The 26,976-nt window shown below is 38.9% G+C and overlaps 1 protein-coding gene across 2 annotated transcripts in view; it reads left to right on the forward strand.

Annotated features, from left to right (window-relative positions):
- MTMR6 (myotubularin related protein 6) overlaps positions 1-25,981 on the forward strand; it is a 31,391-nt gene extending 5,410 nt beyond the window's left edge. The window contains exons 3-14 of one of the 2 annotated variants that reach the window (XM_068930213.1): positions 1,476-1,638; positions 2,939-3,096; positions 3,836-3,964; positions 4,956-5,090; positions 6,299-6,431; positions 11,069-11,178; positions 12,264-12,389; positions 13,736-13,785; positions 14,600-14,800; positions 15,519-15,653; positions 15,733-15,859; positions 20,158-25,981. In XM_068930213.1, coding sequence (XP_068786314.1) covers positions 1,476-1,638; positions 2,939-3,096; positions 3,836-3,964; positions 4,956-5,090; positions 6,299-6,431; positions 11,069-11,178; positions 12,264-12,389; positions 13,736-13,785; positions 14,600-14,800; positions 15,519-15,653; positions 15,733-15,859; positions 20,158-20,418 — 1,728 coding nt within the window. In that variant the 3' untranslated portion in view covers positions 20,419-25,981. The remainder of the gene's footprint in view (positions 1-1,475; positions 1,639-2,938; positions 3,097-3,835; positions 3,965-4,955; positions 5,091-6,298; positions 6,432-11,068; positions 11,179-12,263; positions 12,390-13,735; positions 13,786-14,599; positions 14,801-15,518; positions 15,654-15,732; positions 15,860-20,157) is intronic. The other variant, XM_068930214.1, reaches the window with a different exon arrangement.
- Positions 25,982-26,976: the final 995 nt, after the last annotated feature.

Raw genomic sequence — 26,976 nt, forward strand, 5'->3', positions numbered from 1 at the left:
GTAGGCAGCAAGTTGTAGCTGCCACTATAGCCCAGCTCTCTGACTGAGCTCAGCACTGTTAGGTTTATACAGTTGAAGTTCATCCAGGACAAAACCTTATTTCCCTTGGGATGGTTCACTTTTTTCCTCCTGTAGGTAGAATTTCTCACCCTAAATCCTGTGTCCTGGTTATCTGATTAGATGCCTCATTTTGATTGGTTATTTGTTTCAGTGATTTGTTTTGAGATGCAATGTGCAGTCTTCTACAAAAGAAATTGTTATCCTCTCATGTGAAAGGAGCTGTTCAGGAGAACGTAATTTAAGCAGCATTATCTGCATCTCTCTGTGCACTACTCTTCTGGCTGAACTTTTTTTCAAATTAAACCTGTGTGTTCGTATTGGATTTCTGTGCAAGTACCCAATAGTGCAAATATCAAGTATAATTACGATAATGTCTCTCTTCAAGATGTAGACTCTTCATAATAAAAGCCTATTTGGCAGCATAGTTTTCAAATGCATGTCTAATTCTAATCAATATTTGAGAGGAGGAGGTTAGCTCAGTGAGGTAATTGAAATGCTGTGGAGAACGTGCTGTTCAGCTGAGGTAATATATCTGACTTTCTTCTGATTGAACAACTGTTACTTTCTCGTGCGTCTCACCAGGCTCTTTGTAGATCTGCTACGCAGATCAAATAAGCTCTGTGAAGGGCCCTTGTATAGCCATTACTGTGGCAGTATTCTGTTAAACTGGTTGGAAGGCTCTTATCTAGACATAGCAGTCACTGAGCTAGGCACAGTGCGTATTATGATATATGAGAGATTTTTCTTACTGCTTTTTTTATATCTCTCTAAACAGTTTGTGTTGCCTCAGTTGCATTCCTGGCTTGAACGTTAAGAGGCTGAGTGTAGTCTAGTGGTGACTGATGTGCAAAATGCTTAATGTAAACTACACTGACAGGCAAAAATACTTACCAGATACTGGAATTCTAAAATCTTTGGTCATCTTCTGTATGTTCAGTAGTGGTACAGTTTCTTCTGAACTTTAAAAATTTGTGTTCCCTGCAAACATTAAAGTATTTTTTCCTGTTTTACCCTGATTATATTTTCTTTTGCGTTATAAAATTATGAAATATGTTCCTATAAGCATTTTTAAAAAATAATGTTAATTTGTCAGTTAGCAAAGTTAAACAAAAGGATTGAACATCCCCAGTGGAGTTTTACTTCTGAATCTTGCATTTGGAAGGATATTTATTGCTGCTTGCAAACATTAGATAAAACATCAAAATACAATGGAAGAGAACAAGCATAATTCTAACAAGTCATGGTAGCTGCACCAAAATGTGAATCTTGGATTTCTTCTTATAAACAAACGATTGACAACTCATCACAATCTTCCTTCAGTACAGCTTAATTTATCTTAGGTCTGCTTTTACAAATAGTACACTGTTGTCATTATTCATCAGTACCTTTACACTGTTAGTACTTCTCTGCCATAGATATTGCATCATCACATTGCTGCAGTGGAAAAACTTCCCTTGACTACTTCTGGCTGTCCCCTTGTGATTCAGTGCAAGAACTTCAGGATTGTTCACTTTGTTGTTCCCAGAGAGAGAGATTGCCATGACATTTATAACTCTTTGCTCCAGCTGTCAAGAACAGGTAAGACTTCCAACCCCAGAAGACTTGTTATCTGGGCATATACTGCCAAGTTTGTGGAAGAACCTTTTTTTTTTTGTCAATGTGCATTATGTGAAGTCTTTGAAATGGATTTGGTATGTAAAAGAAGGTATTAATCTGTTGTGTGTGAATTTGGAAGTTGTTGCGTTGTCTGGCTTTCAAAGCCAACTGATGTTGGATAAAAGGATGTAAGATTCCAGTAGATCCTGGATTTACAGTATTATACCTAGAATTATGGATAAATGCATAGTTTCTCATAATTTGTGTTTCATGGATAAATTGCTATTAAACAAGTACTTTTGCTACAAATTTCATGCAATTTTGAAAATAAAGCTGAAATTCTGATGTCAAAGTAACACTGCCAATTTAGATTTTTAAGACTTCTGGAAAAAGCACAAGAGACCACATTAGTTGACAGAATAGTGTGAGATGTGCTCATATGTGAGTAATATATTAGAAAATCATGATAGATTATTTTGAAAGCTTTGTCTTCCTCCATTAGGAAACTTAAAGTTTATTGTTTGTAAAGAGTAAGAGATTCAAATTTCTGTTATTACCTCCAAAAACAATTTCTTTTTTTTAGCTTCTGTAAAGTTTTCTAATAATTCTGCATTTGTCTCTTGTTTAATTTGGTGGGTCTTTGATTTGTGAGCTTTATTTTGCCCTTATGGCTTTGGAGATGTCCAAGCGGAAATACTGCAAGCAAACTCTTTCAAGAGAGTTCTTATAACTTACCTTGACACAATTCTAGATATCTGGTTAAATTAACTGCGCAAAGGTTGCTGAATAAATATTTGAAGAGTACCAGTGTCTCTTCAGTCTCACTTCTGAGACTCTTTGAAGAATCAAGTTTTCTGTGCAATTCAGGCAGTTTCAGGACTTTTTTGAAAAACATTTTGAATACATTGTCTAGTAACAGCAATCCATGAATAAGTGGTGGTGTTTTCTAGAAAAAGGCCACTATGTCTTTTAAAGACACCGTGGAAAAACTAGAATGCTATAGTGTAAATTTGGATGCAGGGGGATTTGGAAAATCCTACAGGAAAATGGGATATCTTGAGCACTGGAGCCATTTGTGTAGCATGAAATTTAATAGCATAATTTGTAGGAATATGAATTTGAGGACCTGGGGATGGCTGCCTGAATAGAAGGAACCTCAGAACACTGAACTATATCTGCTGCTAACTTTACTTTTTAATGTGACTCAGCTGTGCTACACCTCTGCCCTAACACTTCTGGGGACTAACTCATTGCATAGTCTTACTTTTCTTTTATCTTTTAGCACAATATGATGAACTGTATGCCTTCTCCTATAATCCAAAACAAAATGCATCTGAGCAAGTCAAAGGTTGGCAGCTTATTGATCTAGCAGAAGAATATAAGAGAATGGGAGTGCCAAATGCCAATTGGCAGTTGTCCGATGCAAATCGTGATTATAAGGTAAGGGCTGTAATGGAGAAATGTGTTTACCTTTGCATCTGATTTTGCTACATCCCCTGGCTCTAGCCCTACAGAAACAGTGATACTGTAAAAAGTTATCTTCTGCAGCAGATCAAGTGTTTTTCCATCTGCAAATTTTTATCTCCTTAGTGGGCCCTTTAAAAACTTTCTGACTGAAGTTTCTTCTAGGGCCTGAGAAGAGAGTATGGATGCACACATTCTTAGAGTATAAGGTCTTCCTTAATTTGCTTACTTGAAGTCCAGCAACAGCAGTTTTGATGCTCTGCAATTTTGTAACAAATCTTTTTGCTGGGTAGGATTCTGCTTTGGCATTTGCAGTGCTCGATAGGGTAGGCAGTGGCTGTGGTGGTGCATGTCTTAAGATATTGAAAATATTTTGCAGTAAACAACAAAAAAAAATTTGAAACAAATTCTTACTGTTTCTACTGAAGAGTCTTTGTTCTGGAGAGGTGAATGCTAGTACAGCAGAGCTTTGCAAGAGTGATTCTGTCACTTTCACATCAGTTTGCACTTTTTTCATCTGTGGTCTGTCTCCTCTCCTGAGATATCTACATGTATATGCAGAAACATGCTAGTGTTTAACCTTTGTCTTTTGTTAATTATCTTAGCTTCTCTCAAATTGAATGCAATGAAACTAGCTTAGAGTTATATATCTAGTGCTAGGTTTATTGTGTGGCCTGTATATGACATTTTTCTGTTGTATATCTGTCTCTTTCAGATTTGTGAAACCTATCCTAGAGAACTTTATGTTCCCAGAACTGCAAGCAAGCCTATAATCGTTGGTAGCTCCAAGTTCAGAAGTAAAGGAAGATTCCCAGTATTGTCCTATTATCATAAAGAGAAAGAGGTATAGTCTGTTTTCCTTGCGATGCAAGCGGGCTGAAAAGTTTCTCAACACTTTCCAGTAGTTCAGGGTAGATAAGGAAGTAAGTATACTAACTCATCTGTATGAGTATGATGCAACTCTAGATAACCTTAAAAACAGATAACCCGAGTGGTGTCTAACAGAAAGCTGAATTACACTAAGCCAGTTAAAAAAAATAAAATCAAATCCCTAAGTAATTGTTGAGTCTCTTAAAGCTTTCAGAAATCAACCTTAAGATCAACTGAAGATAGTTTTGTTTCAAGTGATCTATCTTCTTGATACATGAAAAACAAAATGTTAGGTTGAAAAGGGGGGAGAGGGGAACCAAAAGAATAGAACTGGTTCCTTGAGGAGGTGTTTTCAAGGTGAAAAGACTAGAGAAAATCAGACTTTATGAGGTTTGACAGAAAGTGACTTTGTGAAACAACAGCTGCCTATCTCAACCAGTAGGTATCTTTGAGAGGAAGGCAGATTATCAGCTTGTCAAGTTGAAGAATTTGTGCAGGAAGAACGCAAAACTAATGGATGCATTTGGGGCTAACTGGAAGATGTACCATATACCACCTGAAATGGAATGCAACTAGTCTAGAAAATGACATGGTGAAAATTACTTCAGGCTCTAACATGCCATACTTTCAATAATAAAACCAATAACAATGTTCATTTTATATGAAGCAAGTACTTTATTTTCGTGGAGTTCTTTCCAAGTCTTTTTTTTTTTTTTTTTTAAATCTTCTACCTAGGAAAGTCCACTATGTAAACTGGTACCTTATCTCTGCAGTAAGAGATAGGCCTGCAAGTGGTATCCTTAGAAAGTTGGAACACTCATTCTTCTGTGCAGGGGTGCTGTGGCTTTAAGTACTGATATCTGTCGAATGAAACAAGTTGACTAAGCATTTTCTTAGAATTATGGAAAGCACTTCAAATAGAGGTGTTAAACTGTTGTTAACTTGTTCTTTGATTTCTATTTTAGGCTGCAATTTGCCGATGCAGTCAACCTCTCTCAGGTTTCAGTGCCAGGTGCCTGGAAGATGAACACATGTTGCAAGCAATCAGTAAAGCAAATCCTTCAAATCGCTTTATGTATGTCATGGACACCAGGCCAAAGGTATGTATTTCTACAGGCTAGTCTTTCTTTTCCTTTTGAACATTAGAAAAGGGTACAGGGATACCTCTGATGTGACTTCTAAAGATTTAGAATTAAATATAAATCTCTCGGGCCAAAATATTCCTTAAAGGTAAGCTTTTGACAATCAAGCAGTAGATGCTTGCTTTCTTAAACAAGTTGAATCCTTGTCAGGGCTCAACTGGAATTCACTGAATATGTCAGTGAATCTTTGAGGAGGTGCACTAAACATGGGTTAAAGCTGACTGTAAACCTGTTTTGAGAATCATTTTGGATAAGATCTAAGGCAGCTTAACTCCTTGGAACGAAATTCATGAAGAAGTGGTGAGTTATGGGGGGTTATTTTAGAGTGGAAGGAAGGACTGTGCTCTCTGTGAATGCTATGTGAAAGCTGTTATTACTGTCCCCCTTAACTAGGGAAGAGTAGGAGAAATTCAAATTCTGTTGTAACATTGTGAAGACATACTTCAATGCTCTGCCTAGTTAATTTGAATTACTTTTTTTTATTTGAGCCATCATGTGATATATGGGATAACCTTCACTTTGTAGTCCATCTCTTGTTTAGACTGATATCCATTTCATTTAAATCTCTGAACACAGGAGCTAGAAAGCAAGGATGTGAAGGGCAAGTCCTACACTGTAGGATCTTAACTACTTTAAGTAGACCGCCATGGTAGGTCTGACTGATGGACTGAAACTGTGCCACCTGTAGGTTTTCTAATTGTTTTAACTTTTATAGCTGCCAACAGTTTCGTTTTGTTCCCAAAAATTTTTATGGGATTTTTAGAATGCCTGAAAAGCATGTGTATATGGTAAAGTATGAGATTTACTTTTTTGCTTGTTATGTTAATTGTACAGCAATCACTTCTTCCAGAAATGTTTTTAAATAAGTAACTGTTTGTGGGGACGCTGAGGAAAGAAGAAAACGTTAAGAGCATTATTCAGACTTGCCGGTTTTGAATGTAGACTGCTTGTTACTTTTTATATAGTGCCTATTACCTTTCTTACACTTTAAATGTTTTCCAGTTGATTTGCCACAAACCTGTTTTATCAGAATATGTTTACAGGATATGTACTCTTGGCTCTTCATTTCAAGCATTGAAATTGCTTGATTTTATTTTTCTTAACAAAAACTAAATGCAAGTCAAGCCGATTACAGATTTTCAGTATTTCTGTTTTACTCTCTTAAGCTTAATGCAATGGCAAACAGAGCTGCTGGGAAGGGCTATGAAAATGAGGACAACTACTCTAACATTAGGTTCCAGTTTGTTGGAATTGAAAATATTCATGTAATGAGATCCAGCTTACAAAAACTTCTGGAAGGTATGTTCTAACCGTACTATAATAATAGTATATATGAAAATAGGATGACTGCTCTTCTGAAGTCTTTAATAGCTTATATAACCTGTACTGAGACTTAAAATATTTTGTCCTGGTTTTTCATCTAGTAACCAGCCTGCTGTACTTCATTGTGATAATGGAACCTGCTTTTAACCTTTATCTTTTAAGCTGTGGATCCTTATGAATGAATTTATGATTTATTTCAAGGAAAGTAGGGTGGCATATATCTGTCTTGAGTCAATTTGGTTATGTATGTCAGCAGCTTTCAGGAGAGATTTCTGCATTTACTAAATATATGTGCATGTGTGTAAAATAGTGTATATACATATAAAAAAGATTTGTGTGTGTATATAAGCTTCCTAATTCTTGAAGGAACACTTATTTCCACAGAACTAACAATAGGCATATGTAGTCTCTATGCCAACCTTGAACTCTTTGGCCTGGTGAGTGGCATCTGTGCTGATAGCTGCATCTTGGATAGCATTTAAGAAAAGTGAACCAGTTCAAACTACCACTGTCAGCTATAGGATGGTGAAAATGGAGTGTTAGAAGTCTTCTGTTTCCATCTTGATATTTTGCTCAATACTTCTGTTTTGTTAGGGTTTTATTTAGACCAAATGGCTGAAAAATATTATTACTTCTGTGTAACAGTCTGTTTTAGAGGTGTATGCAGCCCATGATTAAACATTGTAATCCACTAACAATTCTTCTATTTGACTTAACTAACAGTATTTATCAAGTTTTCTCTAGTAATAGCTTTTTCCTTGTATGGAGGATGGGTTTAATTACTAATAAGTTTTCTGTTAAGTGACACTAATGTCTCAGCAGTTTTGTAGTTCTCCAAATTAGGTTTTGGGGTAAATACACAGCTATCTCACTTCTGTTTCAGTCCATATGGAGTTTTGCTGAATGCCAGACCAGAAGTTTAAGACTTGTTTTTTTGACTAGTTTACTATCACAAATCCTTCATTCCCCATATTTGCTGCCAAACAGGGATTACGGTAAGAGCTTTCCAAGTTTGCTAGGTCACTTGACTTTGAACGCTTTCTTTGGCCTCTCATACTTAATCTGTGGAAGAATTACTAGACAAGCAGAAACAGAATTGACTTAAAGGTAAGAGGTTTTTTAAGTGCGGATGTTCTCGCACTGTAAACATTTCTACTTGCTAGAACAAGATGATAACTGGGGATGATCTTCTTGGATCGTTTAATTTAGTGATCTGTTGTTGCAAGTAGTTGTATTGTGAATACAATAAGCCCCACTTGTACCTAGTTCTTGGCCAGAAGAGCTTTCATCTCACTTCCGGTCTAAATCTACTTAACTAAATCTTATTGACTGTCAAGGATATCTTTCAGTAGGTTAACTTTTCTCAGTAGGAAATTTAAACCCTGAAACCTGGCAAAAAGATGAAGTGGCTGGTCCTGAATTTCAAGTATACCTTCAAATACTGTTTCTAATGTGAGGATACTAATCCTGTTACTGATTGGCTCCTGGGATGTTGGAGGGGAAGGGAAAAGGGGAGTGGAATTGTATCTTTCCTAGATTTTTTTAAGAGTCTTTCCTACTCACTTCCTATGTTTTTGGGGAAGCATTGAATAAATGACTTTTTTCATACTCCTGTAGACATATGCTATCGGTGAGGTGATTTGGAAGAAAATGCCATGAAAAAGGCGCATAACTTAAAATGAGGTGAATGCTGCTAAGCTTCTGTGTACCAGCTTTCGCCTGATTGAGAACGTTCTGTTCGACACAATCAGGAATGTGCTATCAAAGACCCTATTCTTTCAAGACTCATTGTAACTGAGACTATCCTCAGATTTTTTTTTTTTTATAACAAACAACTGTTGTTCTTCCTTGGGCTTGTGGCCTCATCCTAGGCTCTTTGTCTATCTGCCTGATCTTGTAGTTAACGGAAGTGTAATTTCCTTCCATTTCCTTCCCTCTCTTGGTCTGCAGTGGAATCTGATGAGAAAATGAGATGTTTGTTTGCAAGTGGAACATAAGACGATCCTTCCCAACATCTTACTGGAAGGGGACCGTACCACAGAGTGCGTTAGGGTGGTTTACAGCCTATTCTTTCACTTTAATTCAGCTGTTTTCAAAGATCTTGCATGCAATGAGACAAAACTTGAAGCTTTGTCATCTTCGGTGTGGACACAATGACTTTATTCCCCTGATGGGCAGTGTTTCATTCTGTCCGTGTGACACTAATGAAAGAATCTTCAGTAATTAGTCTATGTGAAGGTACTGAGTCTAGGAAAGTCCAGTTTTTATACATTCAAAAAGGCATTATTACATAACAGAAGAGATTCCACTTGATAAGCAAAAAGGCATTGCTTATGTCAAGAAATGGCATTTCTGCAGAAAATCCTTACTTGAAAAGAAGTTCAATGATAGCCCTCTGAAAGGCAGCTGCTGTAATCTGCTGCACGTGTCAATGACAGAAGTATATTAACTAAATCTTTTTTCTTTTCTTTAAAAACAGCCCTCAGCCCCCTCTCAACCCCTGTGCTTCAGGTAACAGGTCTGCAGGTTCCTGTCACCTCTTGGTGCGATTACTGCCTGAGACATTGCTAGTCATATGTATAAGGATAGTCAAGTGAGGGAAGATAGAGTTCTTTAGGCTTATGTGCTTGGAGGGTGTGTATTTATGATGGGATCTGTGTAGACGAAGCCATGTTGAAGAATGCTTATTGTGAGGTAGCTTAGCATCTTTTTTTCCAATGGGTACCGTAAATCATCTTCAACCCTTTTGGGGAGCATAGAGGATTTGAAATATTCTTCAACACAAGTCTCAAATCCGTGTTAGTGCAATTCATTTATTTCATCACTAAGTAATCTAAAATGTCTATATTAATTCACAGAAATATGTAAAGCCCTGAGAATTAATTTCCTATATGTTTTTATCTTTGCCTCGGTCCATGGGATCATGGAAATCTAGCTAGGAAGGGAAAACGCCAGAGATGAAATGTTTATACCAAGCTGGAAATGCTGATCAAAGGCAGGGTTTGACAGAAGAACCTAGGTGAAAGCAAACCGAGAGCTGCTGTTTATTTTCTAACTGGAAACTTATGCTGTAAAGCACAAGCTATAGAATAAGAGTGTGAAGGGAAGAACAATGCCTCTAGGTAACATACCCTTCTCTGTTCAATCCCTACCCTGGTTGGCTTTCCAGGTGTGTGTGTAGAGGGTGTTTTATTGAATTGCCTTTTTTTTTTGGCCCTGCTGTGGTTTGAGCCACAATGGTTTGCTAGCTTCCTTCCCCCTGCTGCAGTGAGAGACATCTATAGGCTTTTGAAAGAGTGCTGCTTTATTTATTTTGGAGTTTCTTTGTTATGGCATTGAGTGGCAACAAACCTCCCTGGTCAATGGGGACTGTACCAAAATTTGTGTGGCTGAAAGCTAGGAAGCATGTAGTGCAGATATAGGAAAGCTCTAGAAGTATTGGTTTCTTAAGAGTCTTTACCCTTTGTTACACCATGGGACTTGACTGAACATGAAACTGAGTCACAAGATGACTCGGTGAATTTTGTTTTTTTGCTCTCTACTGACTCACTTCCCCCTGTACCCAGAGATAAAGAATATTTTGCAGGTTGTATATGAGTGACTCCACTGCTAGCTTTCAGCTACAGAGTCTTTCTGCGCTCTCTCTCTATATATCTTAATTTATTTGGGGCTTGCCTACTTGGCAGAAAGTAATTTTTCCTTGTGGTAGTGGGAGGTGCTTTTGTAGATAGCAACTGAGGGAATTTTCTCCTAGGATTATACAACTCTGAAGCTATATCAGCCAGGGAGTGTTGTCTATTTTATGCCAGAAGTTCCTTGTGGTTGAAACAGTAATGTTAACCTGTCTGAATTGGTGCTCAAAATAATTAGTAAAAAGGAGTTTCCATCTTATGGTGTCCTACAAAAATCAGGTTGACCTGTCTCACTTGTGAAACGCTTTCACAGTCTACCTCTATACCTGTTGTTGCTATGCTGCGAGGCAGCTTTCTTTTAATCTGGATTTTCCTTTCCCTGTCCCCTTGCTTAGCTTTAGTGTTACAGGATCAAAGTAAACTGGGAAAGAACAGTAGAGGTCTTAATCAAAATTGTAATGTTCTGGAGATGAGCAAGACTTAGTCTCCATGGCTTTCAGTTCTGCGCTGCTCAGGTACTGTGCTCACTTTCCCTCCTGCCTAGGGGAGTAGAAGGTGGCTGAGCTCTGACAGTCTAACTGCTCAGAACTGTCTGTTTTGTCTGAATGTGACTACTTGGTCTTAACAGTAGTAGCCTGTAAGTATTTCTGGCAAGCAGGTAAGCGTTTATGTTGCCTTCCTCTGCAAGGCAAGGTGTTACTTCCTACTAGGGGTAACCAGTCTCTTTACGTTGAATGTTTTTTTGCCAAAAAGATGCAAAGATCTTATTCTTGTCACTTATCGTTGCTGCAGCTCTGCTGAGTTGAATTTTGGGTGGGGAACATATTTTGCATTGCCTCTTCCCTCTTGGGGAGGGATGTTTTCCTGAAAGATACTTCAAATCAATTTTTTAAATAAGTATATTGTTTCCAATACCCTTTTTCCATTGCAGGGTGTAGTTGCAGCTTTTTAGGGCTTTCTAACTCTTTTGGTTTCTTTCAGTCAGTGGTACAAAGGGTTTGTCTGTCAATGACTTCTTGTCTGGTTTGGAGAATTCTGGATGGCTGCGTCATATCAAAGCTGTACTGGATGCTGCTCTCTTCCTAGTCAAGGTAACCTGTATACTGCTTATTTCTTTGAGGGCAAGTTGACTTGGTCCCTGGCAAAATAATACTTGATATTGTTTGAAGTGTAAAAATCTGCAAGTAGTTGTCTTTAGTTCCCTTTACTGTCCTTTTTTGGAGGGAAGGAGAAGCTTGGAAAAAAAAAAAAGCACATCAGATGTATTTGTGTATGAGTCTTGCATGTTTCTTACCTGGTACAATCAGTAATGCCAATTAAAGTTTTGGTCTCTTGTAATGCTATTTGGTCCCCTTAGTGAAGCATGAAGGGATTTTTACGCTACTGGTTCTTTTAGGTACTCACGCAAGATCTAACCAATTTGACTGGAGGTGGAGGAAACTTCTTAGTGTACACTGAAGAACAGCTTATCAGGCACTAATTGCAGAAAAATCAAACTGGCTGTATGCTGAATGTACTTGGCAAGGAAATGGGATTGCTTATGAAAAATTGAAAGGAACAGTTGCCTTTGCCAGGCATCTGTGAAGCAAAGTGTGTGGTGGGGTGTGTGTGTGTGTTTTTTTTTTTTGTTTCAGGTTTTTTGGGGGAGGGGGGAGGCTGAGTCTTTTTTACTAGCTGAAATAACAAGACTTATGTTAAAAGTGAGTGCTTCTCCTAAAGATGACCCAATGAATAATTAGGTTAACAGGATTCAAATTCTTTGCAGTTAATGAGCACTTCCTAGTCCTGAAGTTTTTTTAAAATGACTAAAAAATAGGTATTTTTTGTTTTCTATACCCTGCTTGGTCTGTAGTGTGTTTTTTTTAATGTTTATTGAAAAAGCATTTCTAGTTTTAAAAGGCTAGAAAGGGAAATGGGAACCGCTGTAGAAGTCACTGTTACTTTCCACTGCCATCGTTGCACAAGATATTTCCCTTCTTTATAGGGCATTTCCTGCCTTCCGCTGGAGAAGGACAGCTTTCTGATTAGTATCTAATATCTTTCCTCATAATAAATATTTTTCTGTGTTGAAATGGACTATGCTCCGAGTTTGGGATTAATGTAGCTTTGTAATTATTTACTGAATTCTGATATCTGTCTAGAGTATGCACTAAAACAATAATGTTTTACTTCGCAGGCAATAGCAGTTGAGAGTGCAAGTGTATTAGTGCACTGCTCGGATGGCTGGGATAGGACTTCCCAGGTTTGTTCCCTTGGAGCTCTCTTACTAGATTCCTATTACAGAACAATTAAAGGATTCATGGTAAGCATGCTGTTATGTTATTGAATTGCTCCTTGGTAAACTGAAGTACATAAAAGGTTTCCGGGTTTGAAAATGAGCAGTATAACCAAATTGATGGGTTGTTTTTGTAATTACAAGCATAAAATAAAATTGGTGGTTTGCTGATGTATCTTTCCTTTAGAAATATTCTGCTATGGGAAAGAACCCATTATTAAAAGTAATGATTTGAGAAACTGAATTATAAAAACTAGATTCCTTTTAGGACTGTGCAGAAGTGCTGTGATAACTTTCCCCTGCATCCATAATTAAAAAAATCACTATGAAATACAAGGGTACTAAAATGCTTACACTGTAACAGTAGGTGTGCTAAATTATAGTAGCTATATGCTTTTTACATTGGTGATGTTCAAATTTTTGATACACATCTTCTAAAAGCAACAAAAACCTCCAGTAAAATAGAAGAGACCTGTACATACTTCAGCAATCTAAATTTCTTCATCCTGGTATTGGAAGGAAGAAGAATTTTTGTATAATTCCTCAAAATTTAAGAGTAGGAAAGTCAACTTTTTCAGTGGCAATACGAGGTGATATGGGAACACGTGACAGCTGATACATACGACTAGCTTCATGTGTTGATTTTTAAAAACTACCTGCCACAAATCCAACACGGTGCAAAAGCAAAGTTCAGGAGGAATCGGAAAAGGATGAACATCCTCATGGGTAGTGAGGATGTGTGTAATCTTTAGATATCTCGTATGTGTGGGGGTGTTTTTATTGTTTTTATCTGTACTTTTAACAATTACAAATTCTGGGAATATGTCTGTAATGGGCATACAGTCCTCTATTCCTTCTGGTGCTTGATACTGTGGCTAATGTGATAAAACAAGCTGTGTCGATACTAACAATTTTACTGTTATAAAATGTTATTTAGTAAGTTTCTATCATGTGTTATTGGATAAACTATGATAGCAGGAGTGTAATATTAAAATTTTTCCCATATTCTTTTTTTGTTAATTGAAAGTTAGTTGCTATAAACTTCTTGTAGCTGTTCGTGTTAGGTCATATGGCTTTACTATGCTTAAAGTAAGCCCGGTTTAACAGCAGTTAACAGATTGACAATCGGATGATACATTTTGTTCTACTGGTTTTGGAAACATGCTTGTGTTTAGTTATACTAAACTACCTTGAGAATCTGTTGCAAAAGAATTGTTGATGAAAGTAAAGAACTAAAAGTTTTAAATACTTGCTCTTACAGTAGTTAACAGATTCAAATCTGAAACAATATATAGCCTGTGAGGGTAATACTGCAGGTGTAAGATTTAGTAACATTTTACCATGGATATCTTGTTTTTTTTTTTTCCCTCTAGGTCTTGATAGAGAAGGACTGGATCTCTTTTGGCCACAAATTCTCTGACAGGTAGTTCATGCTTTTCCGGTGTAGAAAAATGTATATGTGTACACAGTGAATGAAGGATAAATACTCTAGTAAAAGTGATTTAGCATTTTGTATTAATATATGTCCATGCATACCTAAAAAGCTTATTGAATTATGATAATTACACTCCTGCAGTCTTGCTAGAAATTCTGAGTTGAGTAGGCTGTTAGCATTAGATAATGCACTCTGTATTACTGCTTATTCAAATACCTTTTCTTGAGCTACTTGTATCTTGCTCTCAGATGTGGATGACTGCTGCTGGATCCGCACATATGCCTGGACAATGCAAGACCGATCCAAAGCTACCTCCCAGCTGTTTAGGCAACATAAAACAGTCTTAAAGTTTTGATTTTTTTTTATGAATTTGTATTTACCTTTACCTTTAAGGTTGTTGAAACAATGCTTACCTTTAAAAGTTTTGTATATTCAGTTTTGTTTTTCTCTTGATCTGACCCATAGCAGCTACAAGAATAGCCTGCTGCTATGTATTGTTTAATAATTTACTTTTAGCTGGCATACTCCAAATGTTTATTGTGGAAATGGAGAACAAAGGAGCTTCTTAATTTTGTGTTGTGTTGCTCTTCCGCACTGAACAAAGATGCGACACAAATCAGAAATGGGTTAAATATGGACCCATTTAAAAATTGCCCCAGTTATCTAAGTTAGGTACTCAGACTCCCAACCCAAACTAATGTGAAACTGATGTAGTGTAGTTAAAAGCAAATACAGCTAAGATTTTTTTTTTAAGTTTGTAACTTAAAACTATTTCACTCTGTTTATGGAAAATTTTTTTTAGGTGCTGTCAGTTGGATGGTGATCCAAAAGAAATCTCACCAGTGTTCACCCAGTTCTTAGAAAGTGTGTGGAATCTGACTGAGCAATTTCCACAAGCCTTTGAGTACAATGAAGCTTTCCTTCTTCAAATCCATGAACATGTCCATTCATGTCAGTTTGGAAACTTCCTTGGAAATTGCCAAAAAGAGCGGGAAGAACTAAAGTAAGTATACTTATTGCGATGTGTCTCTCTTCTGGTAAATGAAGAACAGCTATAGATCTTTTTTTTTTTTTTTTGGGGGGGGGGGGATCCTAAATAAAAGTAAAGAGACAGGATAATTAGTACCAAAACAGATGTTGAACTGCATTAGGGAGGAACAGTGGTCCTCATGGCTTTGCATGCTGAAGACTTTTTTTCTAATTTTGGGAGAAAATCCATACTCATCTTTTATAGGGAAAGTCAAGCTATCTCCCCCATCCTTTCTTTTCTAAAAATGGCTAAGCGTAAGTTTGAAAGTTTTGCTTCGTTCCCTTGCCAAACCTATCTATAGTTAACCTTAAAATTATTGCCTATTCAAGACTTTCCTGTCAGTAAAAAAAAAAATACTAGCAGGATGTCTCCAAATGTTTTCAATTGTAAAATACAGTTTAAGATACAGATGAAGTGATGACAAATTTACAGATATTTTCAAAACATTTATTGCAACTAGGCAAAACTTGCACAGCATAAACACTATTAGTTCTAAAACTCATAGTAAAGTTGACTTCTTCCTGGCATAATGTTGGATAGAACAGAGTGGAGTATTTCAGTCAAAGTGGTATTCTGGTAACTTTGGGGAGGGAAAAAAAGCAATTTAAATGGATTTATTATGTTGAGTCAAACAGATTCTGGGTTTTTACTCGCAGTCTGTATCTTGACCTTGATTTCTTCTTACCTTAAGATTTAAAGAGAAGACTTATTCCTTGTGGCCATTCCTTCTGGATGAACAAAAGAAATATCAAAATCCTTTATATAATCCAGATTTTTCTCCGAAGCTAACTCTTTTGGAGCCTAACACAGTGTCTTTCAATTTTAAGTAAGTTTGAATTAATACAGTATCTTTTCTTCAATTCTGTTGTTATCCTGGATAGTTAAAAACAGTCTGCTACGTGCAGGTTTTGGAGAAATATGTACCATCAATTTGATCGAAGTATGCATCCCAGGCAATCTGTATTAGATCTTATCATGAACATGAGTGAACAAAATAAACAACTGGAGAAAGACATTAAAGAACTGGAAGCTGTAAGTATTGCAAAATGCATGTACTTATTTGTGACTTGTTCTTCAAATTCATGTTTATAGTCTGTAGTAACACTACTGGCTTTCGTGTGAAAGTCATTATTATATGGCCTAGCACTTGTTCTGTGCAATAGTGAGTTGATCTTTTTCACTGTATAGTTTGGCCTACATCATAGAAGAATACAGCCAATGTTCTACTCTTAAACACAAGTTATTGTGCCTTTGAAGAACTATATTATGTAAAATCCATACTGTTCCTACTACCAAAGTATTACTCAATAGCTTAATATTGATTAAATTCATGTGAAACATCTGTGATAACAAGGCACCCATCTGTTACAGCTATGTGGCTAAACTAAGGATGTCAGAACTGTTTTACTTCATACTTGATAAAATGCAGATGCTAAGTATTTTTGTCCTTAACTTGTATGCAGGTTCATGCAATTGTAAGTCACCATAATTATGGGTGACATAAATTGTAATGCTTATTTGAAGATAGTTTTAGCCCCAAGGGATCCTATGTAAAGAGATCAGTATTCTAGAGACAACTTTAGAAGCTGCTACAGTAAACAGCCGGAAGAACTGAATGCAGTATATCTTTATTCTAGTATGAATTAATGAGCTGCATTTAATTGATGCTTCATTATAGTCAAGTATTGACTTCAAAATAATACCCTTCAAGAAACTCAGTTTCCTAAGGTAAATATCAGTTTTATTTTTGTGTGGCAACAAACGGCAACAATGTCTAACTCCTGTGCATGTTACAGTGGGGAGATAGAAAAAGTACAGCTGTTAAAATCCTGGGTAAGGATTAAAGGGCAGGGTAACATGGGTGACACTGTTGTGGGGGTTTACTACAGGCCACCTGACCAGGAGGAAGTCATCGATGAGGCCTTCTACCGACAGCTGGAAGAAGCCTCACGATCACAGGCCCTGGTTCTCATGGGAGACTTCAACCACCCTGACATCTGCTGGGAAGACAGCACAGCTAGGCACAAACAGTCAAAGAGGTTCCTGCAGAGGACTGATGATGATTTCTTGACTCAGGTGGTGGAGACGCCAACGAGGAGAGGTGCAATGCTAGACCTTGTACTAACAAACAAAGAAGGTCTAGTTGGAGAGGTGAAGGTTGGGGGCAGCCTTGGCTGCAGTGACCATGAGATGGTGGAGTTGAGGATCCTGCGAGGAGGGAGCAGGGCAATGAGTAGGATCACCACCCTGGACTTCGGGAGAGCTGACTTTGGCCTCTTCAGGGACCTACTTAGGGGAATCTCGTGGGGTAGGGCCCTGGGGGGAAGAGGGGTCCAAGAAAGCTGGTTAATATTCAAGCGTCACCTCCTCCAGGCTCAAGATCGGTGCATCCCTCTGAGGAAGAAGTCGAGCAAAGCAGGCAGGAGACCTGCATGGATGAGCAAGGAACTCCTGGCAAAACTCCAACAGAAGAAGGAAGTGCACAGAATGTGGAAGAGGGGACAGGCCACTTGGGAGGAATACAGGGACGTTGTCAGAGTATGCAGGGATGCGACAAGGAAGGCTAAGGCCCAGTTGGAATTAAATCTGGCAAGGGATGTCAAGGACAACAAGAAGGGGCTCTTCAAATACATCAAGAGCAAAAGGAAGACTAGGGAAAACGTGGGCCCGCTGCTGAATGGGGCGGGTGCCCTGGTGACAAAGGATACAGAGAAGGCAGAGTTGCTGAATGCCTTCTTTGCTTCAGTCTTCACTGCTAAGGCCAGTCCTGAGGAATTCCAGACCCTGGGGACAAGAGAGGAAGGCTGGAGAAAGGAAGACTCCCTTGGTGGAGGAGGATCAGGTTAGAGATCTTTTGTCCAAACTTGACATCCTTAAATCCATGGGCCCCGATGGGATGCACCCACGAGTGCTGAGAGAGCTGGCGGATGTTATCGCTAGGCCACTCTCCATCCTCTTGGAAAGGTCCTGGAGATCAGGAGAGGTGCCTGAGGACTGGAAGAAAGCCAATGTCACGCCAGTCTTCCAAAAGGGCAAGAAGGAGGAGCCAGGAAACGACAGGTCTGTCAGCCTCACCTCCATCCCAGGAAAGGTGATGGAACAGCTCCTCCTGGAGGTCGTCACTAAGCATCTGGAGGACCAGAAGGTGATCAGGAGTAGTCAGCATGGATTCACCCAAGGGGATTCATGCTTGACCAATCTGATAGCCTTCTATGACAGGATGACTGGCTGGGTAGATGAGGGGAGAGCAGTGGATGTTGTCTCCCTGGACTTCAGCAAGGCTTTTGACACTGTCTCCCATCACATCCTCCTAGGTAAGCTCAGGAAGTGTGGGTTGGATGAGTGGACAGTGAGGTGGCTTGAGAACTGGCTGGATGGTCGAGCTCAGAGGGTTGTGGTGAATGGCACAGAGTCTAGTTGGAGGCCTGTAGCTAGTGGTGTCCCCCAGGGCTCAGTCCTGGGTCCAGTCCTGTTCAACTCACTCATCAATGACCTGGAGGAAGGGACAGAGTGCACCCTCAGCAAGTTTGCTGATGATACTAAACTGGGGGGAGAGGCTGACAAACCAGAGGGCTGTGCTGCCCTTCAGAGGGACCTGGACAGGCTGGAGAGCTGGGCGGAGAGGAACCTCCTGAAGTTCAACAAAGGCAAGTGCAGGGTCCTGCCCCTGGGGAGGAATAACCCCATGCACCAGTACAGGCTGGGGGTTGACCTGCTGGCAAGCAGCTCTGCCGAGAAGGACCTGGGAGTGCTGGTGGACAACAAGTTGAGCATGAGGCAGCAGTGTGCCCTTGTGGCCAGGAGGGGCAATGGTCTCCTGGGGTGCATGAGGCAGAGTGTTGTCAGCCGGTGGAGGGAGGTGATCCTGCCCCTCTCCTCAGCCCTGGGGAGGCTTCACCTGGAGTGCTGTGTCCAGTTCTGGGCTCCCCAGGACAAGAGACACATGGCACTCCTGGAGAGAGTCCAGCAGAGGGCGACCAAGATGATGAGGGGACTGGAGCACCTCTCCTCTGAAGAAAGGCTGAGGGAGCTGGGCCTGTTTAGCCTGGAGAAGAGAAGATTGAGAGGGGATCTCATCAACGTGTACAAGTATCTGAAGGGGGAGTGTCAAGAGGATGAGGCCAGCCTCTTCTCCGTGGTGCCCAGCAACAGGACAAGAGGCAACGGGCAGAAACTGAACCACAGGAAGTTCCATCTGAACCTGAGAAAAAACTTCTTCACTGTGAGGGTGACAGAGCATTGGAACAGGTTGCCCAGAGAGGCAGTGGAGTCTCCTTCCCTGGAGATATTCAAAACCCGCCTGGACGCGATCCTGGGCAATATGCTCTAGAGGAGCCTGCTTGAGCAGGGAGGTTGGACTAGATGATCTCCAGAGGTCCCTTCCAACCTAAACGATTCTGTGATTCTGTAAAAGGGTGGATTTTAAGCTGATAACCTTAAAAACTGTCTCAAGTCTTAATTGTGTATTTAACACTTTTTAAACAATTGATACAACGAGATGAGAATTCAAGATAAAAAGCAAGATAAAATCAGCAAGATGAAAACTCAAAGTAAACTTCAGTTTTGTAGAACCTTGCTCCAAAGCATTGACTTTACCTGTGCCCACATTTCTCAATTGAATTCATGAGGAGAGGACCCAGGTTGTTTGAAATTTTGATGTGGACCTTTCTGCTGATGTTTCAGTCTTCCAAGTTAGTGTGTTAAAAGACGGCAAAGACTCATGAACTCGATCTTAGTTTTAACAGAGCACGAACACATCAGCCAGAAAAATCAATTCAGTTATTGCAAGCTTCTAGTTGCTGTGTACTTTCGCTATAGGTCCTTTCTTCCAGTCCTACTTTCTAGTTAGCAGCTTTCAGTGGCTTCCTGTATTTAAACAATTTCTTTTCCTTCCTTCTCAGATGTAAGTCTTTATAAGACGTTAGGAAGGAGAAGAGGCTTACCTGTGAACCTGCTTTCTCTTAAGAGACCCCTAGTCTGCTGCTGCTGGCTTGCTGCTTGCTAGTAGTACTGAGGACTGTCTTCCTCTGCTTTAGTCCAGAGAAATCTCTTTTCTTCTCTAGGCACTGACAAGCTTAAGAGGCAACCTTCTGTCTTCTGTTCAGCTGCACATTTTTAAGCATACATTGCTTCTAGCATCTGCTGTAGATGGTTGGGGGGAACATACACAATGGCCTAACATGTAATAATCCTTTTACATGTCTAATCTAGGGTACATAATATAGGGTTCTGCAGAGGTTGCATTGGACAGCAAAAGTAGTGAATTCACTTCCATTCAAAGCAGAGTATCATCAAGTGCTTACTATTAGTAATAATTTTCTATATTTCAGAAAATTAAGCGGAGAAATGGTCAGTCAGATGCAGTCCTCATGAAGGAGCCTTTGCATTCTGCCCCTCCTGCACCCATGGCACTGAAAACCCCTCCATGCTTCAAGAAGGAGCAGCCACTGATGCCTGTGAATGACTCTGTGAGAACTATAGAGGGCAGCAGCACACCAGACAATCGCTACAGTGAATTCATGGAAGAGCTCTCAAAAGCTGAGCCTGCTGTTGTCAGCTTGGAGTATGGAGTGGCCAGGATGACCTGTTAATTGAAATCTGGCACAGTGCTCTGCTTTTCTAGACTGATTGAAATAAAAGGGAGATTATTGTGAGGATGGGTCTGTGCTGCATGACCAAAACTTGATTTGTATATTTGCAAATTTTATTATGTAGGCTAGAACAGCATGCTAATTGTCAAGTACTTGCTGTTCTCTTCAAAAAGAAAAAAGTATAACTGTATTTTAAAGGAAGGGGCATTTGGTAAGTAGTGACAAAAGTGTTCTTGAACTTATGTCAGTTTGCACTAAATTGATTAAAATAGTAATGATAGTAATGTTACTTATGATAACTTAGTATAGGAGAACACAGGTGATCTTTCACAAGTTGATTTTATTTAGGCAACAAAACTTGTGCTTTCTACTTTAGAAACTGAAGCTACATGTATATATTGCATACAATATAAATATGTATACCTTTGTTTAATGTCACCCACTACTAAATTTCAGTGTATTAAGTGCCATGAAAAAGTGCGATATATCAAATCATAACTAGTTGGCCTTAAACCTATTAGTCGGTAATATTCTTGTCCTTGACTACTGCAGCCTGTAATCTGACTATTTATATTGTGCTTGCTCAGATTTGTTATTTCCTTAAAGCAGGACTGGATGTAGGGAATGAAGCACACCTAAGCTGGTGCAGCCTGACAGCAAATAGCTATATGAATGCTAACTTACCACTGAAGATGTCATGTCTTCCCCTCCCCCCAAATTCCTTTATTGTTTAAAATATAATTGGCCAGATCTTGCTCTCTAGCAACAGTGAGCTTCCATGAAACTATAATTCACGTGTGTGAGATCTTAAGCATTGATATTTAATGGTGAAGTATAAAAAGAGTAAAGGATATCCTTAAAAGTCAATAACTGAACAGCTGTATTCCCTTCCAACTGTTTACTGTGTGTGGTTTCAAGAACAGAAGCACAAGTTCTAGCATAGTCTGATGCTGACTATCCTCAGATACAAAAAACTTGTTTCACTCGTGTCTGCCCATGAGAAATGGAGTGCCTCATACTAAATCTTTGGGGGAAAAAAATTTCAATAGTTAGCAAAGTCTCCCTTTTATCTTGTAGAACTTCTGACTTAGACTTTTCTGAAAAAAATTCAATTTAAACTGGAGCTTCTTTTTTCTAATTTGAGAGAGGACAAAAACTGCTTCTGGCAGGATACAGTAGAAATCCTGGGACATAGGAAAACTTAAAGTATCTAAACTTAATTGTGTGTCTATAGCTTATCTTGGTAAGGGAGAAGGTTTTGCCCAAGTCTCCCTCCCATGATAGATTTTTCTGGGCAGTAGCATTTGAAAACAGAACAGGGAAATAAAAATGTGAGTGCCTAATCTTTAAGTAGAGGTACAAATAACAAGTTTAGTTATTAAGATTCCTAGGTATGGTGTTAGATTAATGCTACCAATTTTTGTCTCTGGATTTAAATCCTTTTTGGTTACAAGTGAAACAAGTTTATTCTCATCCTAATCCCTAAATTCTGTTTTGTTAAAACTACCAGTGCACCACACAACTTCATATAATTGGCAGCGTTTCTCTCTACCCCAAATTAGATCCAGGACTCTGTTACAAGGCCAGTCCATAAGTCATGATCAAGTTGCACTTGTGAAGCTGTCTGAGAGAAATGAATTATGGCCCCTGTATTTAGGGAGTTTTAATTGTTCATTTCACCAATTTTTTTAAAAGCCTAAACCTGTGAATAAAGATTCATAAAAGCTTTCTTTAATCTCAAAGAGATGAGAGTAATGCCATCTTTAAAATACATTATCCAGCCATTTAAACACATTTAGACTTTATATTTTTCCACTACAGGTTTTGGCAGAGTTTCACATTTGCATGCATGGTGCCTTACAAGGTTGCAGCAAGAGAGGTTTTTGTGCCTTGTTACTTGTTGTCTCCCTCTCCGCCCCTTACCTTCTGTATCAACATGGTTCTATGGTTTTTCTTTGCAGAACGTCTTGTATATAAGACTTGTGTTTTATCACACTAGTGAAACAAATTTATCACTGACAGTATAGGTAAATGTTATCACTTTACTAGTTTGTCTTAATATTTAACTGCTCTGGTGTGCCATGTACATTATTTTTCATATTTATTGTTTAGAGTTACGGACTCGAAAGATTGTATTAAGCTTTTTGGCAAGTATTGTGGTATGTGTGGTTTTTTCTCTTTTAAAAGCCTTATTATACAGGGGTACTCAGCTCTTTACTGGAAAGAAATAGCTCTTCTCTTTAACGTTAAAGTGTGTTTGTTCCAGTCTTCACACCCTCCTTATTGGAAGAATTCACTTTTTACTAAAAAGAAGGAATCAGGCTGCTGTTTTATTTTAAATCAAGGTAGATCTTAAGCTAGTCCTAAAGAGTTATTAAAAACAGTCTGCTTTGGTACAGAATGTGTTTAGTCATCAAAAAATACTATATTTCCTCATTTAAAACATGTTACTCCAGTGAATAAATGAATAGACTTTTATAAGGTTGTTTTGTAGAGCAGCCTTCATATAAAGTCCAGACAGCTTTGCCAATTCAGCCCCCAGGGTCACCAGTGAGAAAAGTTCCTGCAGAGAGCCAGCTGTCTCTTCTCATTTGCTATTTGGGCTTAAGCCAAAACTACCTAAAGCACATCGGACCTGAGGTGTGGTAAATAGATGGTAGCAAAGTGAGCACCAGTACAAGGCATGGCAGAATGGCTGTGACTCGGCTCAGTGGGGACTTTCCTGTGCCCTTCAAGAAGGGTTTAAAAACAAACCGACCAGTTGACTAAAAAGCTATGGCAGAAGTCTGGGAACAAAAATGTTGCTTCTTTTTTACTGCATGGATGTTTCTTTACTCTGGAAGCATTTATGGCGATTACAATATTGAAAGGTGCCCATTACAGCTCAGTAGAGGGCCTAGAATTCCTTCCCCTTTAAGCTGTGGCCTTACAACTTTTGGTGCACTGACCAGTTTGGACTAACATGCCCCAGGTGTAAAGTTGCTGTAGTTGATTCTATTTCAGCTGTTGCTAGACTTTGTAGCACCTGTCAGTTCTGTGCCTCAGTTTGAGAAAGTGTTGGTAACATCACTGGGTTTTAAGTTTTGTGCTGTGTGTGTTTTTTCCAGTCTGAATGCTGTAGAAGAGAAGTTACTCCTTTTAGTTAACGGAACTGTTAGTCTCACCTGAGCAACTAAAACTGCTTTCACTTTGTGTTCTAAGCAACATTAAATGTTTATTTCAAAGTATAGTAGCACAGAAGGAGTTGAGCATATTTTGGGGAAGTTAGCTATTGTGATCATGTCCTCTTTAAGGCGAGTTTAGATATCCAACTGTTCTGTTCAGCCGGACAACTGCCAAATCAACAGACTAAGAAATTAATTAAGCCACATTGAACTGAGTCCATATGTTTTTCCACACAGGTCCAATTACCAGTGACCTGAATCTAGGGCAAAAGCCTGAAGTCTAGCAAGTCCATTAGGGAATGGAGCAGCAGTCCTTCCATAAGATACAGGGATGGGCAGTTTTATATAAAGCAGATGTCCTAATATAATGTTCTTTTAGAGGAAAAGTTATTACAACATCAAACTAAAATGATTCAACATGTCTCTTAGTATAAGCACCCTGAAGATTAACTTTCAGGGAAAGGTGTTGTGGTCTTTCTCTGCAGCTGCTATTTTCCAAATGCCTTTTTATCTTTATAAAGTAATACATTGCCAAAGCTGTGAGAACTTGCTACTCTCATATTGGTAAACTGAGCTGATAACAGCCGCACAGTTGTTGCAGTTGCCCCAGTTCTCTTACGAAGGAGGGGAAATGGGGCTGGAGTAGCTTGGCTTAACCACTCTCCTCTTAAGGAGATGACATAACTTAAACAACTGCAGTCTCAAGAATAATGAGTATTGATAGGGTGGGGCCTGGGTTCTTGGGAGTCCTGCCCTGCTCTTGGACAAGTATGGCTAGGGTGAGGGCCTCATACAAGAAAAACGATTGCTTTCTAGTCAGCTTAATGATGTTCCAACTCTCAAACTAGATCATACCTCCCCAGTGGTATGTTACTAGGTCTTTAGGTCAGAACCTAAAGGTTGGTCTTACACACTGTATTTAGCTGCTAATAGTCCCAAACCTGTGGCTGATCATGGATGGTGTAGTGGTCATGAAACTATTTTAACCTTCAGGATTAGATCTTTAAATTTGACTGGAGGCTACATTGACTCACTTTCACCAGTATGCTGCACTCTTGTTTCCTCTGAGTGTTGCTTATTGTGGTGCTTGATACCTTTCAGATATAATGGGTTTCTCAATGCTTTGAATTTTCCAAAAACTGAGAAGCATTGCAGTTTTCTTGACTATTCTGAAGGCTTGGATCAGCCTGAGTGAACAGTGAGAATGTGCTTATGTATGATCTAGTTAGCTTGACCTGTCTATGTGTTGGAAAGCATTGAAAATTGGAGCAGCATCATAACTGAATGGTGCAACTTCTGTATGCACAATAGGTGAAAGAAAGGATATAATCAGGACCCTTGTCACACATAGCAAGGAACAGGGCCTTGCTGGGGTATTATCCATAAAAAGTAGAAGTAGCAGAGCTGTTTTGATGCCCAGCAGCAGCTTGGGGGTGTGAGGTGGAAGGTCAGAGGACCAGTTTTGAGATCAGTTTCCAGACCCCAGAGAATTCAGTCAGCTGTTTAATTAAACACTTGTTGCTGAGCAATTCTGCATCAACAACAAACAGTAAATTAGACAAATGTGGATCCTCTTTTGATTTTTTTTATTTTTCTTCCAATGTACTAACTTCAAGTAATGAATGTTCTCGTGGTGATATTGAAGTCATCAGGTGCAGTGTTTCCTTTAAGTTTGTTTATAGTTTAACTCTTGAGGTCAGTTACGTACTGTATGTAGTTAAGGTGGGTTACAGTTTTGACATGTACTGTAAAAGTCTTTGTCATCTTAATGACAAGGCTTGCACGCACATCTCTCTTCTATCTCTGGGTAGATCTTTGCTTTCTCTGTAAAAGTTTTTTCCAGTCCTTCCCTATAGTAGCATTCCTATTCATTTAGTGTTACCTTTAGACTTAGATTGGTTTGCTTGTTTTGTCTTACTGTTACTCTTAAAATCATATAGCTCGTCTTTACAGCTGTCTGTCAAACATCTCTTCATCAAAGAAAACGGGTTTGTCTGTTTTCTGGCTCTCAGGAATTTTTACCCCTGAACTAGTAAACTTGAAAAACATGGCTTCTTTTCCCTTTCAGGGCTTCTGAGTGCCTCTCAACTTCCACAGTCAGTTTACTTACCATCTTTTAACTTCAGATGCGGCTAGCTAAAAAAGTATTCAAATATTGGGTGTGGCAAAGGGAAAGAAAACTGTTTTGCATTGTGATCTATTTGGAAAGACCGGCTGTTTTATTACCATTTATTGTTCTGTGTATTGCTTCCTGTAAAAGTCACTTATCTCTGTGCTCGGATCATGCTTGATGTATATTGCTGGAGAAACTCTAGCAAATGGGGTTTTGTAACAATTATTTTATTTGTACATGTTTTGAAAATCCACAAAGCTTAAAATAAAGCTATCTGAATATCTCTGGTCTAATTGGGCATTAAATAGTCCATTTACAAAAGCAGTATATAAACTTTAAATTATTGAATTAAAATTTCACTCTATAGGTAGACCGTGTCTGATGCCAACTATGGAGGACAGAAATGGCTTGACCTGTTTATTAGTTTCCTGAATGATTCAGTAACTTCCAGGTGTGTGAAACTGGCTCAAGCTTTCTTTTGTGGTATTGGCTGTAGACTGCTGGCCTATTAATTATGTGCACTGCTGAACTTAAGAGCTAAGAATGAGGAGAAGAGTCTGTATGTTTATCTAGCATTACCATGACTCCATACCTCGTCATCCAGACTACTGTATTCAACAATATCCAGCAAATCTTTAGTATTAAATTGGAATTGAAAACTTCAGACTCTTCTCATGACTTTCCAAAAAACTTTTGAGAACTCGTTGGTTTAATTGGTAGCTTTGGGGCTTCTTAGGACTATACAACTATATTTTCAATGTAGTTAAAATAGCTGATGTTGTGCTTGCGGTGGATTTTTGTCACAGAAATAAAGCTCTCCCTTTCCTAACTACTTTGTTATGCAATACTCCAGCTTCTTGCCGCAGTGTTTTGCTCACATCTGCATATAATCCATATATTTCACCTACCTTAAGCTCCATCTAGACCTGCATTGAAAATATGGTTCTGTTCATAGTACAGATGGAGAACTAATGTACTAGAGCATTGGACTGTGCAATGTATAGTCAACGTTGTGGTCTTTTTTTTACAAAATGAGGCACTCCTGCAGTCAGTCCATACTGATTGATGTATAGGTAAATGCATCCTAAAGGGCTTTTCCAATCAGTCTGAGATGCTTGAGTGTTTCCTCTTGGCATCCTCTGAGGTGGGCAGGCTGTTCATTGGAACCACACCGAGAGACAATCTGGATAGTACCATTGGGGGAAAACGTCAAAACTTTGCAAAGTCATTGCAATAGCTTTTAATCACCTGCCACAAGAATCATAGCATCTGTCACCTGGA

This window comes from Struthio camelus, chromosome 1 (genome assembly GCF_040807025.1).
Source record: "Struthio camelus isolate bStrCam1 chromosome 1, bStrCam1.hap1, whole genome shotgun sequence".
NCBI lineage: Eukaryota > Metazoa > Chordata > Aves > Struthioniformes > Struthionidae > Struthio > Struthio camelus.